This window comes from Arvicola amphibius, chromosome 9, assembly GCF_903992535.2.
Source record: "Arvicola amphibius chromosome 9, mArvAmp1.2, whole genome shotgun sequence".
Classification (NCBI taxonomy): domain Eukaryota; kingdom Metazoa; phylum Chordata; class Mammalia; order Rodentia; family Cricetidae; genus Arvicola; species Arvicola amphibius.
The window spans coordinates 104,964,472-104,986,850 of record NC_052055.2 but is presented as its reverse complement, the minus strand read 5'-3'; the positions used below and the strand labels follow the sequence as shown (position 1 = coordinate 104,986,850).

At 45.3% G+C, this 22,379-nt stretch overlaps 1 protein-coding gene across 2 annotated transcripts in view; it reads left to right on the top strand.

Moving 5' to 3' along the window:
* The window catches only part of Mypn (myopalladin), a 68,070-nt gene that overhangs the window by 34,712 nt on the left and 10,979 nt on the right, over positions 1 to 22,379 (top strand). The window contains exons 6-13 of one of the 2 annotated variants that reach the window (XM_038342608.1): positions 1,422 to 1,563; positions 3,575 to 3,598; positions 5,745 to 5,861; positions 7,724 to 8,099; positions 14,112 to 14,720; positions 15,604 to 15,742; positions 18,199 to 18,420; positions 20,419 to 20,568. In XM_038342608.1, coding sequence (XP_038198536.1) covers positions 1,422 to 1,563; positions 3,575 to 3,598; positions 5,745 to 5,861; positions 7,724 to 8,099; positions 14,112 to 14,720; positions 15,604 to 15,742; positions 18,199 to 18,420; positions 20,419 to 20,568 — 1,779 coding nt within the window. The remainder of the gene's footprint in view (positions 1 to 1,421; positions 1,564 to 3,574; positions 3,599 to 5,744; positions 5,862 to 7,723; positions 8,100 to 14,111; positions 14,721 to 15,603; positions 15,743 to 18,198; positions 18,421 to 20,418; positions 20,569 to 22,379) is intronic. The other variant, XM_038342609.1, reaches the window with a different exon arrangement.

Genomic DNA, 22,379 nt, shown 5'->3' with positions numbered 1-22,379 from the left:
AAATTACAATAGCGAGATAGGGGCTTCTCTCAGCTCTGGGTAACACAGCCTCTCTAGAGGGTCCTTCTGCAAAAGGGCCCTGCAGACCCTCTGCAAATGAGCTGAGCCACAAGCCATGTGGCTTGTAGATTCTCCTCATGTCCATATACCCATTTTATAAACCTGCCATGTGTCATCCACACAATTCCTTCTGCCACAACCATTCCCATTGTTGTTGTTTGCTTGTTTGTTTGTTTTTCTAGAGACAGGGTCTCTCTGTGTAACAGACCTGGCTCTCCTGGAACTCACTCTGTAGACCAGGCTGGCCTCGAACCCACAGAGATCCGCCTGCCTCTGCCTCCTGAGTGCTGGGATTAAAGGAATGTGCTACCATGAATGTCTTTTTTTTTTTCCACCACCATTTTTTTTTTGACTTGATTTCCTAACCTGTTTACCTCAGCAGTAATGAAAACTCCACTACATATTAATTCCAGAGAGATGTTGGACTGCCAATACAGGTTTCGACAGGCTCTGAAGTTGACATTTTAGCCAGGGAGAGGACGGAGCACACAACACATGAAGCTGTCTGTCCTCCACCTTGTCGTTATAAGATGTGTGGGGGAATGAGGAATAGCTGGAATTTTCAATCCAATAGCACGTTTATGAATTCATAAACCGCTCTGTGTTAGTCAGGTCATGAATGGTTTCCGCAAACCAATTTGGCACTATATAAACAACAAAATCCTGATGTTGACTACAGTGCCCCCTGGCAGTCATAAAGCCACTTCACAGACATCTCTGAATTATTGCCAGCTGCTGTGTTCAGGCAGGCCAGAGTTTTACCTTTTGACCCTGGGACAAGAGCTTGTCACCTACAAAACTCATGCTGCAAAACTGGGCAGTTGAACCAAACCACCCCACTTTGTAGTATTTTTAAGTGGGTTTATTGTTTTTGTGTTAGGCGTTACTCATGGCTGTTGAGGAGGGGGGTGGTGTCTATGCAGCCCACATCACTAGACAAGGGTTACAAATGTGTCAGGGCAATGCACGAAATATCATAAGCTTTGTTTAGACAAGAATTATAAAAAACAAAAAACATCCAAATAATAAGAGTGAATACAAAAGAAAAAGAAAGAAAACTAACAAATGGAAACAAAAATTACTAAAAAAAATTATCTCCTTTATTCAAAATGTTTGACCTAGTACTTAATAAATTTGATTAGCACTTAAATGGAGGCAAAGGCAAGAAATAATGAAGAAGGAGTCCCGGAAGGGTTGGATGGCTCTGTCTTCTAGACTAGACTCAGCATACACTCCCTGGCTTGAAGCTGCCGGAGATGTAGATTTGCAAAGAATCCAGAGGTGGAGACAGCGTCCCTAAAATCCTGCCATGGGATGCGGTCCCCAAGCACTTAGGTGATAACATACTCCTCTCGTCCCAGATGCTACAGAATCTGTCAGCCTCTGAGGGACAGCTGGTTGTCTTTGAGTGCCGGGTAAAAGGAGCCCCGTCCCCGAAAGTCGAATGGTACCGAGAAGGAACCTTAATAGAAGACTCTCCGGACTTCAGGATCTTACAGAAGAGTAAGTGGATGCTTTTCTGAGGCTTGCCTTTCTTGACAAGTGTTTCATATAGGTTTGGTTTTGTGTTTTTTAACAACAATTAAATAGATAGTAGGAAGCTAACATAAAGGGGCTACAGAAAGGACTCAGTAGGTAAGAGCACTGGGTGTTCCTCCGGAGGACCCAGGTTCAATTCCCAGCTCCCACAGGCAAGTTTACAACTATCTGTAACTCCAGTTCCAGGGGCTCCTACACCCTCTTCTGGCCCCTGCACTGCAAGCTCGATGTTCATAGACATGCCTACGGGCAGAAACACCCATAGGCATAAAAGAACTTTTTAAAAATTTTAACTACCATAAAAATCACTTTAAGAATTATCTCCTAAGAATAAATTGTATTATTGCGTTGGTATATATTCTCCAAGATTTCTCCATGCATATTTTTAATTAAAAAAGTCACATGTATATAATTGATTTTGCTTTTTGAGATAGGATCTCAGTGTGTAGCTCTGACTTGAGTTATGAATCACAGAGATTCATCCTCCTGCCTCTGCCTCCCAAGTGTTGGGACTAAACGCATGTTCCACCACGCCCAACTATAACTGATTTTTTTTCCACTCAAAAGTTCATAGACCTCTTTCCATATTAATACAGTTTTCTTACTTTTATTTATTATTTTAAAGTTCAGTTACACGTACGTATTGTATGTGTGTCTGTATGTGTGGACACATGTCGTACAGCAACCTCTGAGGGCGAGGACAACTTGCGGGCAGAGTGTCCCACTTCTACCGTGTGTGTCCTGAGGATTGAGCGCAGGTGACTGGCCTTGGTGACAAGTGCTTTTACCCACTGAGCCATTTTGACAGCCGTAATTATAATGGTTTTCTTTCTTGCAGTAGCAAGGATTGAACCCAGGACCTTCTGCATGCCAGGCAAGAGTTCTGCCTCTAATCTAGTCTAAGCCATGGGCTGGTGGGATGGCTCTGTGGGTAAAGGTGCCAGCCTTCAAGGCTGACAACTTGGCTTTAATCCCCAGACCCGTACAATGGAGGAAGTGAACTGACTTGGGAAGACTTTGCCTCTGACTTCCACGTGCGTGGGGGCAGCAACGGTGATAATTTGGCACACTGGTTAGCTGAGAAAAGACAAACGCTTTTGTACTTCTGCGTATTGTGTAGAAGCAGATGTGCCGCAGATGCGCAGAACTTGCTGAATGCCTACAATCGGATAGATGTCTGTGGAACACCTGTACTTAGTGGTAGGCACTTGGAGGAAAACCAAACAATTGTAAGGTGATGAACTGGCCTTCCAGGGATCTTTTACATGTCCTGAGGCTCTTAAGCTTACAAGCTTATTGAAGGAAGAAAATACATTTTGGAGACCCTGGAGAGCCCAGAGCCGAAGTATTTCTCAAACATCACAAACTTTCTCCCAGGTGAAGCAAATCATGGGCCAGTGAGATAGCTCAGCAGGTAGAAGCTCCTGCCTTCAAGCCTTAAGACCTGAGTTTGATCCCGGGTTCCACAGGATGGAAGGGAAGAGCTGAGTCCTGAAAATTGTCCTCTGACCGCCACATGATTGCTGTGGCTTACACAAGATAGATAGATAGATAGATAGATAGATAGATAGATAGATAGATAGATAGATAGATGATGGATGGATGGATGGATGGATAGATAGATGATAGATGGATAGATAGATAGATAGATGATGGATGGATGGATAGATAGATAGATAAATAGATAGATAGATAGACAGACACTAGTCCTTCTGAATATCTTTGGCATTCTTCCCTTCCCGGGGGTCTGAAGCTCGTGTTCACTGAAGCATCACTTAGCAGCCTCCAGCTGTCCCTCTGTGACCTTACTGAGGTCACCTGTACTTGGGTTATTACTTAACCTTGACAGATTGTCCTTATCCCTTCACCCCCAACTAAGCCATACACCGAGACTCTACCGGAAGCTTCTGAAGGAAGCGCAGCTTCTCAGTAAAGTAGACGCTAATGACCTTTTGTTTTTTTTTTCTCCCTTTAGAACCTCGGTCCATGGCAGAGCCAGGTAAAGCTCATCTCAATGCTAACGTATTAACGTGTGATGAGTGGTTTGAGATACACATGCGTGGAAACGTAATCATTCTGAAAGTGTGAAAGCAATCAAGAAAAGGTGAAAATGAAAAGTTCTAGAAAGATCCAAATTAACTCTAGCTGTTAATGTAGAAGGGGGGGAAGAGGGGGTATGTTCAAATTTGCATATCAATTTTATATGTGATATTAGTATAGCAATTTTTCCTGTGTTCCCGGGGCTGTTTTCCTTGTGACCGCCACTCCCACTCATTTTATGCTCTCTTCAAAACGGGGCTTGGAATTTCTTTGATGCCAGTTCCAATTCCTCGGCTTTCATGTCTCTCAAACTTAATAGACGAGACGCTGGAAATATTGATTATTGAGAACACTTACCTAGCTTACTCAAAGCTGTGGGTCTGAGCCCCAGAACCAGTCAAAACCAAATAAAGAAATACTTTATGGATCAGATTCAGGAATGTGCTGAGATTAAATACAGCATGTGTGCTGCTTCTCGAGCTGGTTTTAGAGAACGCTGAAGCAGAAGCGAGAGCTGTGAAGCTTTTGCCTGTAGACAGTGCGAGCCATTTACAAACCAGAGCCCTCAGGCTGTCTCTGTGGCTCTGGGTGGGGACATGGTTGGCCATTCCATTGCAATTCCCTCCTAACAGCACAGGCATTCCGGTATGAAGCACAGAACATCTGTATTGCATGCCTACGCTAGACCATAGGGCATAGAATAAAGACCTAAGGACTAACCAGCATTGCCTGCCATGGCCTCCTGGGAAGTTTCTTCTAGAGCAGTGTTCCCAACCTTCCTGATGCTATGATCTTTTAATACAGTTCCTCATTTTGTGGTGACCCCCAACCATACAATTATTTTCATTGCTACTTCATAACTGTAATTTTGCTATTGTTCTGAATCATAACATAAATATATGTGTTTTCCGATGGTCGTAGGTGACCCCTGTGAAAGGGCCATTGGACCCCCAAAGGGGTTGCAACCCAGAGGTTGAGAACTGCTGCCCTGGAGGGTTCCAGTTGACTTAAATCGGTCAGCATGAAGTCCCTAGATGCCAAGCTTCCCCTAACATAGCTGCTTTAGTAATTTTGTTTTAATGACCCTGTTCATCTCTAGTTTCCAAAAACACCTATCTGCATTAATTTCAGGATCTAGTCATATCTGAGAATTACCTGTATCCTCATTCTCAATACTCCATGCTGTGTATCAGGCTGATCCATGGGTGTGACTGCCATTCCAAAGGGAGATGGCTCTTCCATCTCCTCTCCCCCAGAATCTCTCTCTCTCCCTCCCTCCCTCCCTCTCTCTCTCTCTCTCTCTCTCTCTCTCTCTCTCTCTCTCTCTCTCTCTCTCTCTCTCTCTCTCTCTCTCTCTCTCTGCGAATTGCTACTACTTAAACAAAGCAGCCTTTGCCTGTCCATGTTTTTGTGCTGCTGGGGATCAAACTAGGATCTCATGCACCTGCTCTCTCACCGAGATGCACCCCCCCACCCCAGCCCCTTTGCCCAATTTTAAACTGTGGATCTCACTGTGAAATTTCCCCATGAAACTAACGAGAGGCTGGGGTTCATAAAACTGTTTCATTAATTTTTCTGTTACACACACACTTCTTTTCCCTTCAACCCCCGCCCAATGTGTTTTTGTGACTTCTTACTAGTTAATTGTTAGTTAATCTGGATTGATGACATAGAAACAGAATGTGTATTATGGGTAACCACTGGTCTTGGTTCATCCTCGTTGGCAAATGCTGAAGAGAATAAGGAATCAGGAGTTTGAGGCCAGCCTGCGCTGCACCTTTGGGGGAATGTAGCTCAATCATTAGAGGGTTCCCCTAGCGTTGTATGCAACGCATTATCACCACACCCTCTTGTCAGTACCCAGCCTGTCAGCATGAGCCATTGGTTTATGTATTTGAACTCTTTCAGCCTCCTAACCGGTCACCAATACAAATACACAGCATGGAGTATTTGCACCAATAGTTATCTGGTACAGCTGTTTTCAAAGACCTAATGAAGTCAGCTCCTTACGTCAACGTTTATAGAACCGCCATTTGATATCATTTAGTCTCACAGCTCCGTCTCCACGATTAGGTTGTTAACTTTTCTGTCTTACTGGCATACAGAGGAGATCTGCACTTTAGTCATTGCTGAGGTGTTTTCGGAAGATTCCGGATGCTTCACCTGCACCGCAAGCAACAAATATGGCACCGTGTCCAGCATCGCACAGTTGGACGTGAGAGGTGAGCGCTCCCTAGCGGTTAGACTGGGAGTGGCAACTTCAAAGTCTTCGGAGTTTTTTGCTTTTGTTTTTTGAGACAGGGTTTCTCTGTGTAGCGTTGGCTGTCCTGAAACTCACTCTGTAGACCAGCCTGGTTCCAAACTCACAGAGATCTACCTGCCTCTACCTCCTGAGTACTGAGACTAAGGGTGTGTGCCACCAATGCCCAGTTCAGAGTATCTTTCTTTCTGATTCACATATGGATCATAAAGATTTAGATTACCTGCTGTGTAAGTGTGTGGTCAAAGCCTGTTGTGGAAAGGCAATAAAGTGCAAGACTGACTGAAAACAAAAATTTAAATTGGGGCTTGGAGAAATGACTCAGCAGTTAAGAAGAGCCCTGGCTAGTCTTCCCGAGGACCAAGGTCCAACATCCAACATTCATGGGGCAGCCTCACAGCCGTCTGTTAACTCCCGAACCAGGCTATCCAGCACCTTCTTCTGGCCTCCAAGGGCACTGCATATGTGTGGGGCATGCACATACATACAGGCAAAGCACTCACACCTAAAATAAAGTATCTCTGAAAAATTTTTGATTATTAAGGAAGTTGTTCCTGGGGGCTGGTGAGAAGATGGCTCAGCAGGTAAGGGTCCCTCCCACAAAGCCTGACGGACTGAATTCAGTCCCTGAGACCTATGCAGTGCAAGAGGAACACTGATTCCAGCAAGTCGTCCTTTGGCCTCCCCCCTCCTGCCTTGGCATGACTGCATGACTGTATACACACATGCACAAAAATAAACTAATAACAGTATGAAGAAAAATGTTCTTGTGACTGCAGATTATAGGTCAGCTGGTGGAGTGCTTGCCTAGCAAGCCTGAAGCCCTGGGTTCTTCTCCAGCACTGAGTAAACCAGACCATAAGGTACTTACCTGTAATCCCAGTACTGGGACTGCGAAGGCAGGAGAGGTCATTGGCAAGAGAGTGAGTTCAAGGTCAGCCTAGGATACGTGAGACCCTGTCTCCAAGAAACATTTATGGACAATGTCCATGTTCCCAGTTCTCATTCTCCTTGCAGCCACAGCCTCCTCTGTGGCCCTGATGTCTCTTCATAGTTCCCGAGAAAGCAGCTCTGTGGCTTTATATAAACCTCTCAGATTCTTAAGAGTACTTCAAGGGCCTGGAAGTTAATTATTCAGCAGGTGAAGTGCTTGATTCACGAGCTCGAGCACCTGAGTTCAGTGCCCTGAATCTACGTGCAAAAGTTAGACATGGTAGCCTACGCTTGTAATCGCTGCCCTGGGGAGAAAGAGATCTCTGGAACTCAATGGCCATGAATACCTGAAGTTGTCCTTTGGCCGCCACATGTGTACACACACACACACACACACACACACACACACACACACACGTAAAACACACAGAACGTAGCCAGGTGTGGTGGCACAGACCTTTAATCCCAGCACTCGGGAGGCAGAGGCAGAGAAATCTCTGTGAGTTCGAGGCCAGCCTGGTCTACAGATTGAGTTCCAGGACAGGCAGGGCTGTTACACACAGAAACCCTGTCTTGAAACAAAACAAAGCAAAATAAAACACAGAATGCCCAGATTCTACTGGTGGGGACTCAGGGAATCAAGCCCACCCCACACACTCGAATAAACCAAGCCTGTATTCCGCAGCGCCACACATGTGTACTCGGGTGTTCTATTCAGTTTTCCTAACATCTTCACCATCCTTGGAAAGCTCCTGGGCAAACATCTTCCTGGTGTGTGTTTCCATGGACTGATATTTTCCTACTTTGTAGGTATGCCTTAGCTCAAGGTGACACTTCCAGCTCAGTCCTGTTGGTGGCCTCCAGGTCAAGTTAATCTAATTGTCCTTCCAGGAAATGAAGATGTCAGTGATAACGGAGCTCTTCACTCCACCAACTCAACTACCACCCTGGCTGTGGCTCAGCAGCAGCCCTCCCCTCCCAACCCAGAGCCTCGTTCTGAGGAGCAGCCCCCAAAGCCCAAGCTTGAAGGCGTCCTGGTGAACCATAACGAGCCCCGCTCCAGCTCCAGGATTGGGCTACGGGTGCACTTCAACCTGCCCGAGGATGACAAAGAAGACAGCGAGACCTCCTCTGGAAGTGGGGCAGCCAACGCCAGCCACACTAGGCCCGACTCCTTCCCTGAGAGGTTCAATGGACAGGAAGCCAGGACCCCAGAGCCTTCCTCACCTGTCAAAGAGCCCCCTCCGGTCCTGGCCAAACCCAAACTGTAAGTAAAAATAGAAAGAATAACCGTGAATGCCCTTGTGCCTTCCGTGTTCGAAGGAGACTGACTGTTGATTCGTTCCCAGCAGCCCAGACCTGAATAATCACACAGAAACGATATTAATTACAACGCTGTTTGGCCAATGTCTCAGGCATATTTCTAGCTAGCTCTTACATCTTAAATTAACCCATTTCTATTAATCTGTGTATCGCCACAAGGCTGTAGCCTATGGGTAAGGTGTTGGCATGTGGTGTCTTTCTCCTTTGGCAGCTACATGGCGTCTGCGTGACTCTGCCTACTCCTGTGAGTATGACCTAAAAATTATAGAGATAGGGGTTGGCAGGATGGCTCAGTTGAATAAAGGTGCTTGCCATTCAAGCCTAAAGACCCAGGTTCAATCCCTGGGACCCATGTGGCAGAGAAGAAGCCACTCTCATGAGCATCCTCTGGCCTCCACACACACACGTGATACATACATAGGTGTGTGTACGCATGCACACCCACACAAACACACTAAAAATTAAATTTAAAAATGTTAATAGTAGAGCTGGGCTGGGGATGTAGCTCAGTTACTAGAGTGCTTGTCTAGGGTTCAGGAGGTCCAGGGTTTGGTCCCTGGCACTGCAGTAGGGGAAGTCGGGCACACCTGCAAACATTTAGCAGGTAGAGGCAAGAGGATCTAATATTCAAGGTCAACTTCAATTTCACACAGAGTTTGAGGCCAGCCTGGGCTTCTTGAGATCTTGCCTCAGACCAAAGCAAACAAAAGACAGAGTTGAAAAACATAATTCCAAGAGAGGAAACAGACACCGAGTGCCATGCAGAGCAGACGTCTTTGCGTCCCCATAAATGGGCTCTCCTACTCATCCTCGTTACTAACATTCCACCCACACTGAGTGGCTCCTAAATTCGGGAAATGCCTGTCTAATGTTAGAATTCTCCAGATAAAGCATTTCTGGACTCTTCCCAGAATAGTATACTCTTTCTTGTACCTAATAATCTTTTTTTTTTTTTTTTTCCTCAGAGAAGGGGAATTTGGGGATGGATAAACCAAACAACTCCCTTAGGCCCTGCCTTCTTTTTGTAGTGTTTTCTCATCCAGGGACTGTGTCAGGGTGGGTCATTTAAGATTGTGTGCAGCCTATTGAAATAGTGCTGAAAAACCTAAAGTAACAGAGGTTAAACACAAAAGCATTTGTTTATTTAGTCTCACACAAAGGAAAGCATAGGGGGCTGTTCCGACATTAGGACCTAGTCTCCCCTACTCTGCCTTCGCCAGCATTTGCTTCCTGGCTGGGACCCCCTCATGGCCAAGATGTCTCATGGTGTAGGCCATTGCATGGTCCTCACAGGAGCAGGAACTGCACACAAGCGGGAGTCACAGACTTGGAGACAGACACCTCTTTTAAGGCCTTCCTAGAGGTCTCACCCAAATTCTTCTGATTTTAGTCTCTTTGACAGGAATTGAGTCACCTGACACGCTAGCTACAAAGGACACTGGGAAGTGTATAGTCTTTAGTTATATACATGGCAACCATGGAAAAAAAACCAAACCAAAACACAAAGCATGTTCCTAGCCAGATACAGCAGCAGACATCTGTGATCCTAGCACATGGGAGGTAGAGGCAGGAAGATCAAGAAGTCAAGGTGTCCTCAGCTACATAGCAAGTTCAGGGCCAGGCTGGTCTGTCTCAAAAAACTGGGCCAAATGACAAAAAAATAAAAAATCAGCTCCCTCACTAAGCAAAGAATTAAGTAGACAGGGATGTCCGTCATATGAGATTTCCAATTAATAAAAATGTTTTTGCAACGAGTGACACCCTTTAAAAAGCCAGTCCTCCTCACTCTGTATTTCTTTAGTATTCCTTGCCTTTTTAAGTTTCCTCTTAATTGTATTTACATGTTTATATTAGTCTAGGTATTAAAATACGTGTATATGCACACACATACGTGCTCTCTGTGAACCCTCAAGCCTATAACCTTTCCTTACTAGCTTACAGAAGATTTTATTTAATGTGTGTGGGTATTTTGCATCCATGTATGTATGTGAACTATGTATGTGCCATGCCCACAGAGACTAGAAGAGAGTGTCAAATACCCTGGAACTGGAGTTACAGACGGTTGTGAGCCGCCATGTGGGTGCTGGTAATGGAGCCGCCAGATGAACACCCAGTGCTCTTAACTGCTGAGCCAACTCTCCAGTCCCCGTGTGTTTCTTTTTTTTTTTAATTGACACGTAATAATTGTAAAGTTATCGAGTGTTGTTTGGCATTTCGATACAGTATATACACTGCATAATTGTCAGTCAGTATAATCCAAAGGCCAGGACCTCGTTACCATTTCTCTGTTGGGATTTCTCGTGATACTTTTGACCGGCATAGACTGTACATTAAAATGCGGGCTCATTCTGATGGATGCAGGTGTTTTTGTTTGTTTCTTATTCCTTCAGATAGCCATTCATGTGGAAAATAGAGATAATATTGTTCTTTATTTATTCACTTTTTTCTTTCTTTCTTTTGTTATTGGTTTTTTTTTTAAGACAGGGTTTCTCTGTGTAGCCCTGGTTGTGCTGGAACTCACTCTGTAGACCAGGCTGGCCTTGAACTCACAGAGATCCGCCTGCCTCTGCCTCCCAAGTGCTGGGATTAAAGGCGGGCGCCACCATCCCGGCAATGTTGATCTTGAAACTGCTGCAGCAAGGAAGTCTGTCATTTTTCCAGCACTGTCTCCTTGGAGTCAAGATAATTCTTCCTTTGGAATTTGCAGCTGGACTATCAAGCGGTCCGAAGCAGTGCTTCTGAAAACCTATCCGTGCCCCCAACTTTATTGAATCAGAGGCTCCACAGATTACTTTAGTACACAGCCTGTTTGGGAAGCCACTGATCCAGAATTAGAGACATAACCTGAGTTGCTGCCCCTCCTCCTCTTCACCCCTCATGTCCAGGATAAAAACAAAAACAAAAAAGTCAACTGTCAGACAAAAGTTAGAAACCAGAAAACCCATGCTTTGGGGAAAAATGTGTCTTTTTGTTGATATTATTTTGAGACAGGTTCACATGTAGCCAAGGCTGGCTTTGAAGGCTTTTTCTGTGTAGCCCAAGATGACCTTCTGATTCTTCTACCACTGTTTCCTTCTGACTGGGATCACAGGCGTGCACAATGACACCCAGTTTTTGAGGGGGATTGAACCTAGGATTTCTGAATGTTAAGTAAGCATTTTATATCCCTAGATAAGTTCATTTTTCACACAATGGTATGCATAGGGGAGTCACCCAGCATTGCTCCCTGACCCATGGAATCAGAAACCCTGGGTAATTTGGAAGTCTGTATTTTAACCAGGTTATGAGGCTGGCTAACATTGAAGAACAACTGACCTATATTTACAAAGCACCATGTTTAGAGTCCTTCCTAGTTCAGTTAGCCCTCTCTGAGCATCGGTGCCTCAGTCAGCCGGGTTTGTTCTGCAGTCTCCAGGTGACAGAAATGATCAGCCTCCAACAGGACCGGTACAGCAGTGTGCACCTGCTCAGAATCAGTTGTCCTGATCAGCTGGGAAAACATTTAACAACTGAAGGGCGAGAGAGCCCGAATAGTTAGCGTCTGCCAACTTCTCCCACGTGACTGTAGGTCACCGAGAGAAGGCCACTGAGCGGGTCCTTGGAACTGGGTTCATCCTAGCTGTCCTTCAGAATAGGGAGAGCTATCCAAAACCGTTGCTAAAGCCACCTTCAAACTTGATACCCAGGCTTGTATTTTGACTAATACTTTAATCTCAAAAATTCAAAATCCACAGGCTATGATGCCAGCACGCTTGTCATCTCAGCACTCAGGGGACTGGGGCAGGGGGATTGAGGGCTCCAGGTTAGCTGGGGCACATAGGAGACCCTGTCTCAAAAAAACTAAAAAGTTAAGATTGTGCATTTTCCTATCATGGGAAAGCGAACACCAGTAGAAGCTGCTTAATTTATATTCTTTTGCTGAGGAAAATGTAGCAGGGATATTTCTCCTTAATTTTAATACAATTATTTATTGGTTTTGTTTGGTTGGTTGGTTTTTCGATACAGGGTTTCTCTGTAGCTTTGGAGCCTGTCCTGGAACTACTAGCTCTTGTAAACCAGGCTGGCCTCGAACTCACAGAGATCTGCCTGCCTCTGCCTCCCGAGTGCTGGGATAAAAGGCGTGCGCCACCACCGCCTGGCTTATTGTTTATATATGTGGATTTGTGTACATAAGCGTGAGCACGCATGTGCCATGGCATGCCTGTGGAAATCAGGGGAGAGCTTCTGGGAGTCTGGTTTCTCCTTCAGACACATGGATCCCAGGTATCAAACACAGGTCATCAGATCTGGCAGCATGTGCCTTTAACCACTGAGCCATCTTTCCAGCCCTATTTCTGGCTTCCTAATTGTGTAATCTTTCAATGATACACAAATGAAAAAAATCCAAGCACAGTGTTTAGGGGACAGAGGAGTGCATCTCCACACGTTTGGGGTTAGCTTGGTCTACATAAATGAGTTCCAGGCCCGCCGGGGCTATAAAGGGACAGTCTGTCCTCAAAAGAACAAAAACAAACAAAAGAGAAGTGAAAATGTTTAGTTACTTTTTTCTTTGTTTTTCAAGACAGGGTTTCTCTGTGAATCCCCAGATTTCTTGGAACTTGCTCTGTAGACCAGGTTGGCCTCCAACTTGGAGATCCGCCTGCCTCTGCCTCCCCAGTGCTGGGATAAAAGGCCTGTGCCACCACCATCCGACTAAAGATTCTGTTTTAAAAGAAAATAAGACTAATCAAAGGCCTGGGGGTGCAGCTTAGTGGTGGATGCTTAACACTTGTGAAACCCTGGGTTTGACCCCCAACACTCCAAAAAATGTAAGTTTTTTGGTTTTTGGTGTTTTTTGAAACAGGGTTTCTCTGTGTAGCTCTGACTGTCCTGGAACTCATTCTGTAGACCAGGCTGGCCTCAAACTCACAGAGCTCCACCTACCTCTGCTTAACAAGTGCTGAGATTAAAGGTGTGCACCACCACCATCCAGCTAAGGTGCAGTATTTTAAAGAAGCTTCTGGTTCAACATGGTGACTGTTGACTTCTTTTTCAAAATGTTTCTTTTTGAAAAAGTGTGTGTGTGAGAGAGAGTGATTATGTGCAGCACATGTGTACAGGTGCTCTTGGAGGCCAGAAGAGGGTGTCAGATCTCCCGGAACTGGAATTACAGGCAGGTGTGAGCCACTATGTGGGTGCTGGGATCTGAACCTGGGTCCGCTGCAAGATCACTCATGTCTCCAGAGTTCGTTCTTTCTCATGTTGTGCTTTCACGTGATAATATATGTCATGTGTGAGTGTGTGTGTGTGTGTTTGTGTATGGTGTGTGCATGTGTATGTGGATTCCTATGCCCAAAGGAAGACATTGCTACCTGCAGTCTCTCTCTGCTTATTCCCTTAAGACACAGTCTCTCACTCAGCTTGGAACTTGACTGGCAGCCAGAAAGCCCCAGTGGTCCTGCCACCTTCCTTCCCCCGTGCTAGCTACATGCTGCCACACCATCTTTTTCACATGGGTGCTAAGGATTTGAACCCATGTTTTCAAACCCAGCACAATAAGTTCTCTCATGCACTGAACTGTCTCTCCAGCCCCCTTTCTCTTTTTAAGAACAAGAAAAGTCAAAGGTGATGTTTATAAGCAAGAGAAGCCTAAAGTTTATCAGGACATTTCTTTTGTTGTTGGTGGTGGTTGTTTTTAAAACAATGGGACTTGGCAGGAAAGGAGGAGTTTAGCTGAGGCTGGCCTTGAACTCCTGACCCTCTTTCACCAAACACTCAAGTGCTAGGATTTAGGCATGCCCCACCATACACAGTGTCACAGGAGGATACTTTCAAGAGTAAAAGTTAATCTATCTCCCTCCCTCCCTCCCTCCCTCCCTCCCTCCCTCCCTCCCTCCCTCCCTCCCTCCCTCCCTCTCTCTCTCTCTCTCTCTCTCTCTCTCTCTCTCTCTCTCTCTCTCTGCTGTTTTTCGTGCAGTGACTCCACCCAGTTACAGCAGCTTCATCACCAAGTGTTACTGGAACAGCAACAGCTGCAAAATGCATCTCCTTCATCACCCAAGGAATCCACTTTCAACTTCAGCGCCTTGACCTCGGCTCCCCCGGCTCCCCCTGCAGTGACCATTTCCAGCAAGCAGGTGAAGGGTCCTGCACCACAGACGTTCAACTTGGCCCGGCCGAAGCATTTCTTCCCCTCTGCAAGCACTTCCACGGCAGCTGTGTCCCCATCCAGCTCCCCAGTCTTCACCCTGAGTAACACTCCTCAGACAATCCAGAGGACGGTCAGCAAAGAAAGCCTCTTACTGCCTCACCCCTCTACGCAAGGCAGATCTCCAGGAGGGCTCTCCATCCAAACTGAGCCCGCTCCTCCTGGTCCAGCAGAGCCGGCAGCGCCGCCGCCACCACCACCGCTCGCGTATCCTATCCCCAGCGGAAACCAGTTTCAGCCTCACTGTGTGTCCCCAACTCCTGTCTCTCCTACCGGTCGGATTCAGAACCCAGTGGCTTTCCTCAGCTCTGTCCTTCCTTCTCTCCCATCCATTCCACCTACCAACGCCATGGGGCTGCCTAAAAGCGCACCATCCGTGTAAGTGTCTTGAAGGTTTGGAGACGCCAGTTAAGAGAAACACATGCACAGGATAGCTTGGCCTGAGCCAGGACTCTCAGCGAAGAGATTCTGATATAATCTTATTAAATAGATATAAAATGGATATTGAATGCCTCGGGGCAAGGGGCATGATTTTTTTTCTTTTTCTTTTTTCTCTTTCTTTCTTTCTTTTCTTCTTCTTCTTCTTCTTCTTCTTCTTCTTCTTCTTCTTCTTCTTCTTCTTCTTCTTCTTCTTCTTCTTCTTTTTTAGACAGGGTTTCTTTGTGTAACCCTGGCTATCCTGGATCTCACTATGTAGACCGGGCTAGCCTGGAACTCAAAAATACACCTGCCCCTGGGATGCCAGGATTAAAAGTGTGTGCCACAATGCTTGGCAATTAAAAATAGGCAGTTCAGCCAGGTGGTGGTGGCACATGCCTTTAATCCCAGCATTCAGGAGGCAGAGACAGGTAGATCTCTATGAATTAGAGACCAGCCTGGTCTACAGAGCGAGTTCCAGGACAGACCTCAAAGCTATAGAGAAACCTTGTCTTGAAAAACAAAACAAAACAGGTAGTTTATTTGGTAGAGCACTTGCCTAGCTTGAATGAAGCCCTAGGTTGGGTGCCCAGCATCTGATAAACCGTGTGTGGTTTGCACACCTGTAATTCTAATGCTGAGAGTCAAAGGTGGGAGGATCAGAAGTTCAGGATCATCCTTGACCACATAGCTAGTTCAAGGCCAGCCTGGGCTACATATAATCTTGTCTCAAAATAATAAAATAAAATGCCTCTACCTACAGTGATGAGGTCAGGTGGTCATCTTACCCACTCCGCCTCTACACTGACTAGTCATTTCATAGGAGTGGGGATTTCTTTTACAGACCGCCCCAGGGTCTGATGAAGAAAACCCCAAAGGCTTCCCCGGCAATGAGTGACGACTACATCCTGGAGATTAAGAACTCAGGGATTCTAGACTTGGGGAAGAAAGTGAATTTCGGTGATCTCAGATCACACCAGCAGGTAAGAGTGTTGAATGCAAATGGTTGGGTGAAATCTGTTTTAAGGGTGTTTGATGCAGTCTTTGGGTGCTGAGGTCGGCTGTCCTTAAGAGGATGATCACAGCTTCGACGGCAGAGCACACGCTGAGCCAGCTGGGGGACTTGTTGATGGAGAAGGCAGCTCTGAACCACTTCCATTAGGTTTGCCTGTTTATGGGTATTTGCCTGAGATAGACTATTGGGTGATCCCCTGTTACCCATGGGGAACATCTTCCAAGACTCTCAATATATGCCTAGTTTCACAGACAGTATCTCTATACAGATATATTAATATATTAAAAACTAAAAAAGACATGATAAGGACTGAGGCTGTAGCTCAGTGGTAGAGTGCAGGGTTAGTCATGTGATCAGGTTGGGAAGCAGACAAGCATGGCGTTGGAACAGTAGCTGAGAGCTTTAAATCCTGACCCACAGGCAGCAGGGAGAGGGAGAGACACTGGGCCTGGATTGAGCATTTGAAACCCCAAAGCCCACCCCTAGTGCCACATTTCCTCCAACAAGGCCACACCTCCTAATCCTTCCCAGACAGTTCCATTAACTGAGGCCAAGCATTTAAATCTATGAGCCTGTGGGGGCATTCTTGGGCGAGGCACCACATCTCCCTTCAGGGGGTTACACTTAAAACAAGAAGTTATAGTTTCAAGTAGCAGCTTCTCCTGAACATTGTGTTTTTAGATTTTCAATTTTTTGTGTGTGCACAGCAGCTGTAATTCTAGAAATCTCGAAACCAGAAATCTAGAAAGGACAGGTCATTTATCACTGATTTGAGTTCTATACTGCCCATATTACACAGAAGGTGTGTGTGTGTGTGTGTGTGTGTGTGTGTGTGTTTACCACTCTAGCAGGCAGTAAACTTGGGAGAATAGAGCCTAAAAATGAGGCAGGCTAAAATCTCATGCAATAGTCAACTTTTTTTCCAGAGCATCGAACATGTGTGTGTGTGTGTGTGTGTCTGTGTGTCTGTGTGTGTCTCTGTATGTGTGTGTGTGGTTTTTTGAGACAGGCTTTCTCTGTGTAGCTCTGGCTGTTCTGAAACTCACTCTGTAGACCAGGCTGGCCTCGAACTCACAGAGAGCCACCTGCCTCTGCCCCCCAAGTGCTGAGATTAAAGGCGTGTGCCTCCACTGCTCCACAGAGCATCAGACAATTTATACTCTGAAGGTTAAACAGAATCACATGAGTAAAGTGAGCAATCACAAGGACAAACTGCACATGGCAAAGCCATATTTTTCCAGAGACATATAAACAAATAACAACAGCCAGCTGTAATAATAATCTAAAGCAAACTCACTCCTATCTGCCTGGGAGGGGCACAGAAACACATCCCAAGAACAATTCCGTGGTTTTGAAGAAACCAATGTCACAAGACTCTCATTTTCTTCAAGTCCTTTTCACAGGCTCTCAGAATTCTCTTCACACACTCTTAAACTGTGTTCAGGTGTGTGTGTGTGTGTGTGTGTGTGTGTGTGTTCTTTCCTTTGATTACAGAGCTCACAGAAGGCAGCTAATAAAGAAACTTTCCATTTTTATTCTGAAAGTGAGTAAGGCAGAAGAAAGTGAGAAGTGGCCTAAACCCAGTATGGGAAGTCGGACTTGGACGTCCATTGGTGGTGGAGCTGTAGTGCCATTTTCAGGAGTGACGGTGCAGAAAGAACCTGTGGGTGTAACGTAAACACACTGCTTGCATTTCACGTGGTTCATTAGGAACTCTGACGCTGCTTGGAACTTTACACTTGGAACTGAGTGTGGCAGAGACAGTCGACCTTGAGAGCAGGCAAAGTGCTGCCCAAACTGCCCAGAGCTCAGGGATTTAGTAACAGGCTAGGCGGCATTCTCTGCCACAGTGTCCTTGTTCCTGAAGCTCAACCTGCCCAATGTTTAATCTGTCGCGGAAGCAACTTGGCCTTTATATTCTTATTTTCATGTTCATCAGTTCATACACTGTACTACATGGTTGGTACATTGGTCAGGTGTATCTGGTTTTTTATATTTTTAAATTTTATAAACTTCACTATAAAGAGCTTGCAGATAAACTAATCACGCTAAAAATCTTATTTTAGTGCTCATCTTCAGTTCATGCATTGTATTACATGGTTGGTACACTGATCAGGTAAATCTGTGTATTTTATATTTTAATTTTATAAACTTTACTGTAAAAAAGCTTGCAGAAAGACTAACCACACACCAAAGGAAACCAGACATATGTGTAAGCAAAACATCCAGACACATAAAGTAAAAGTAATGTAATATATATAATATATATAATATATATATATATTAATTACTAACCAAGAATGAACTCCAGGAAGCTGTCTGGGACGTTGGCATGCTGTCCTGGCACGCATGCAAGGCCCACTACACACTAATAATAATAAAGTTTTTTACATAGAAATTTCAACGTCCCCTTCTGATTGGCAGGAGTATAAAATTTCGAGCTTTGAGCAGAGGCTGATGAATGAGATAGAGTTCCGATTGGAGCGCACGCCCGTGGACGAATCAGATGACGAGATCCAGCACGACGAAATCCCCACTGGCAAGTGTATCGCACCCGTCTTCGACAAAAGACTCAAGCACTTCCGGGTGATGGAAGGCTCTCCGGTCACCTTCACCTGCAAAATTGTTGGGATCCCGGTTCCAAAGGTAGGGAAGATGGCCTGCCAGGTGACCGTCAGCAGCATGGGACTATCTACAGGGTCTTGAGGAAAGTCTCACGGGGGTGGGATGTAGCTCAGCGGCAGAGGCCTTGCCTCTAATGGCTCTAACATGTGTCCTCTAGACCAGGAAAAAAATCTTGGGGAGTAAGAGAGATGGATTCTCAATTAAGAGCAATTGCTGGAATGGGCGTTGGGTTCCCAACACTGTCAACCACCTGTAACTCTAGCTCCAGGGCATCTGATGCCCTTGTCTGGCCTCTTCCTGAACCCCCACCCCCACCCGCCCACTAGAAACATATTGAAAAGAAAAGTTTCAGGCTTGGAATGTAGTATGCATGAAACCCTGGACCCAGTCCTCAAAAACATATTTAAAAAAATTTTTTTGACTGGGTGGTGGTGGCATCACATGACTTGAATCCCAAAAATCAGGAGCCAGAGAGGCAGACAGAACTCTGTGTCCAAGCCCAGTCTAGATTACAAAGCCAATTCCAGGACAACCTAGGCTACACAGAGAAACCATGACTGGAAAAGAAAAAAATCAAACCCCAAACCAAACCAAACCAATAAACAAAAACAAAAAACAACAAAACCTAGACAGGATGATTGCATGTCTATAATCTCCACACTCAGGAGAATCGTGAATTCAAGACCATCCTTGGCTATAGAGTATGTTTGAGGTCAGCCTAGGCTGCATGAAACAAAACACACACACACACAACAACAACAACAACTTATACTGTAGTGAAACATCTACGGAATAAAAATGAAAAATAATACTCAAAAATTAGCAAAGCCCAGGTGATTTTGGAAAAAAAAAAAAAAAGGATCAGGAACAGGATTATTAGGCCAAAAAGAAATCAGACTCATTAGGGTTTTTTATTTGTTTAATGTTTGGGCGGGGTCCTGACTGGCCTGGGCCTCTCTATATAGACCAGGCTGGCTTCAAAGTCACAGAGATCCAACCTGCCTCTGTCTCTGGAGGGCGGGGATTAAAGGCGTGCGCCACCACATCAGACCTTGATAGAATTTTAATAAAAGTGTAGAACAAATTTCTTAGTCGTACTGCCTTGTTTTGCATGATTGGCTCCCTTAGTCATCAAACTCACGCGATTACTATTCTTTATTGGGTTTAGTTTCTACTCAACACCCACAGGGTGCCCTTTGCTGTACAGAGAGGGATATCTTAGTGTCCTTGCTGTTAGGTTAGCAAACGCCAGCAATGCCCGGTGCTTGGTGTTGGCTGCTGAGCGATCCTCTGAGTCACCGCATTCCTTGGCAATCAAGGAAGGATTTGCACCGGTGTGGCTGCGGCAGGGGATCCGCTTTCACAAACACAAGAGCGGTACTGCCACACACAGTTTGGTAACCAAGGAAGAAGCGAAGTGGGCACCTACAACCAGTACTTTATCCCTCTGCCCCCCACCCCCGTCACCGCCCTCCTCCCGCCCACCTCTCTGCCCCACTTTGAGGAACTCATTCTGTCACGTGTGCGGTGCTGACCACCAAAATATTTGCACAGCTAATCTGTACTGATTTCAGTCTTAGAGTTTGGTTTTGGGCCAGGGCGTAAATTTAGCAACTTGATCCTAGCCTTATTCCTTTTGATCCAATAAACCATCCTAGCCTTTCAGCTTCGTGGCTGGGGTTTACATGGGATAATAGGGGATGATCCAAGTTCCTGTGTTCATTATTTTACCTGTGAAGACATACTTGGTCCATAAAACATCCATAAGCTAATTATGAGGTACAATAAAGATAGTCAAAAGCTTTACTGCCATGCTAAACTACATCATATTTCTTACTGGAGTTCTGCATAGGTACAGAAGGAGATGCATCTATTCTGTCCTTTTGAATATGTTTTATGATTTTTCTGAGTGTTTGCAGAAGATGAGTGTTTTGACCCAGGGATGGCATTCAACCTCCGTCTCGGGTTTCTGAAGCTCCGGAACGGTGAGTCCTCCCCAACAGCTCCTTCTCCCTCCAGGTTTATTGGTTCAAAGATGGGAAACAGATCTCTAAGAGAAGCGAGCACTGCAGAATGAGGCGAGAAGGAGACGGGACCTGCTCTCTGCACATCGAATCCACCAATGGTGATGATGATGGCAACTACACCATCATGGCGGCCAACCCCCAGGTGGGTGGCCGGGCTCCTGGGCATCAGAAGGATGGGATCTGGACAAGTGCTGAGGGGAGTGAATGGGGAGTGCACGGCATTGAGTTTGAAGACAGGAAACAAATCAAAAGGAAAACAAGGGGCTGGAGAATTGGCTCAATAGTTTAGAGCACTTGCTGCTCTTCCAGAAGATCCATGTTCAGTTCCCAGCACCTGCATCAGACAGCTCACAACCACCTGTAATTCCAGCTCTGTGGGCTCCGATGCCCTCTTCTGGCCTTTGAAGGCACCTACACACCTGGCAAACACAGATGCAAACACATTGATACCAATTAAATAAATAGATGGGGGCTAGAGAGGTGGATCAGCGGTTGAGTGCACTGGATGGTCTTGCAGAGGACTAAGGCTCAATTCCCAGCACCCACAGCAGCTCACACCATCCACCTGGGAGTTCTGACGGCCTCTTCTCAAGTCCAGTGGAACCAGACAACACACATGCTGCACAGATATATATTCCAGTAAACTACTCATGCACATAAATATTTTAAAAATTAAAATAAGTAAATCTCTTTTCTTCTTTATGGACAAAAGTTACAGAGCTATGATCCTTGCACTTTTCTGAATGAGAACGACTTTCAAAATTCCCATAAAGATGGGACAGAATATTTCCAATTACCATTCCAATTGATTTTTTTGTTTGTTTGTTTTTTCGAGACAGGGTTTCTCTGTGGCTTATGGAGCCTGTCCTGGAACTAGCTCTTGTAGACCAGGCTGGCCTCGAACTCACAGAGATCCGTCTGCCTCTGCCTCCCGAGTGCTGGGATTAAAGGTGTGCGCCACCACCGCCCGGCTACCATTCCAATTGAAAATATAAAGCCATAATTTCTATTTCCATCCATTTTCCCACTGAAATGTCAATTTTGATGGATCTCTATTGAGAAAACCGTAAGAATAACTGACTATGCTCTTTGCACTGTTTTGCAAATGATGTTAAATTTGGGGGTTGTTATTTTGTTTTTTGTTTTGTTTTGTTTTAAGACAGGGTTTCTCTGTGTAGCTTAGGAACCTGTCCTGGAACTCACTCTGTAGTCTAGGCTGGCCTCGAACTCACAGAGATCTGGGATTAAAGGTGTGTGCCACCACAACCTGACACAAAAATTGTAATTTTAAAAATATCTGTGCTCTTCTTATTTCTTGGGTTAAAGTGGAAACTATTATAATACTCCTAAGATCTCTCCCCCTAACATATTAACATATTAACAAGTCATGTGGGACTGGAAAGATGGGTCACTAGGTAGGTAAAGGCATTTGTCACATGAACCCAGTGACCTGAGTATGATTCTCAGAAACTATGTAAAAGCAGGAGAGAACTGACTCCACAAAGTTGAACTCTGACATTCATCAAGAATGTTACATGGCAAAAAAAAAAGTTACATGGCATATGTACCCCACAACCTGATAATAATAAATACTAGAAGTCATACATATATACATACACACACATATATATGTATATGTGTATATATACATATATGTGTGTATATATATAATTAAAGATTGTGGGTGTGTGTGTGTGATGCAGATGCCCTCAGGGACCAGAGGAAGGTGTCAGATCCCCTAGAACTGGAGTTACAGGTGATGGTGTGGATGCTGGGAACGTCATCTAAAGTGCAACAAGCTCTCTTAACTTCTGAGCCATCTCTCCAAGCCCCAGACGCCAGATTTTTTAAACGCTCACTGTGCAAGTGTGGGGACCAGAGCACCTGTGAATCCTGGATGGGTGTGATGGCCCACATGGAATTCAAGCCCCTAAAGGCAGAGATAGAGGACCC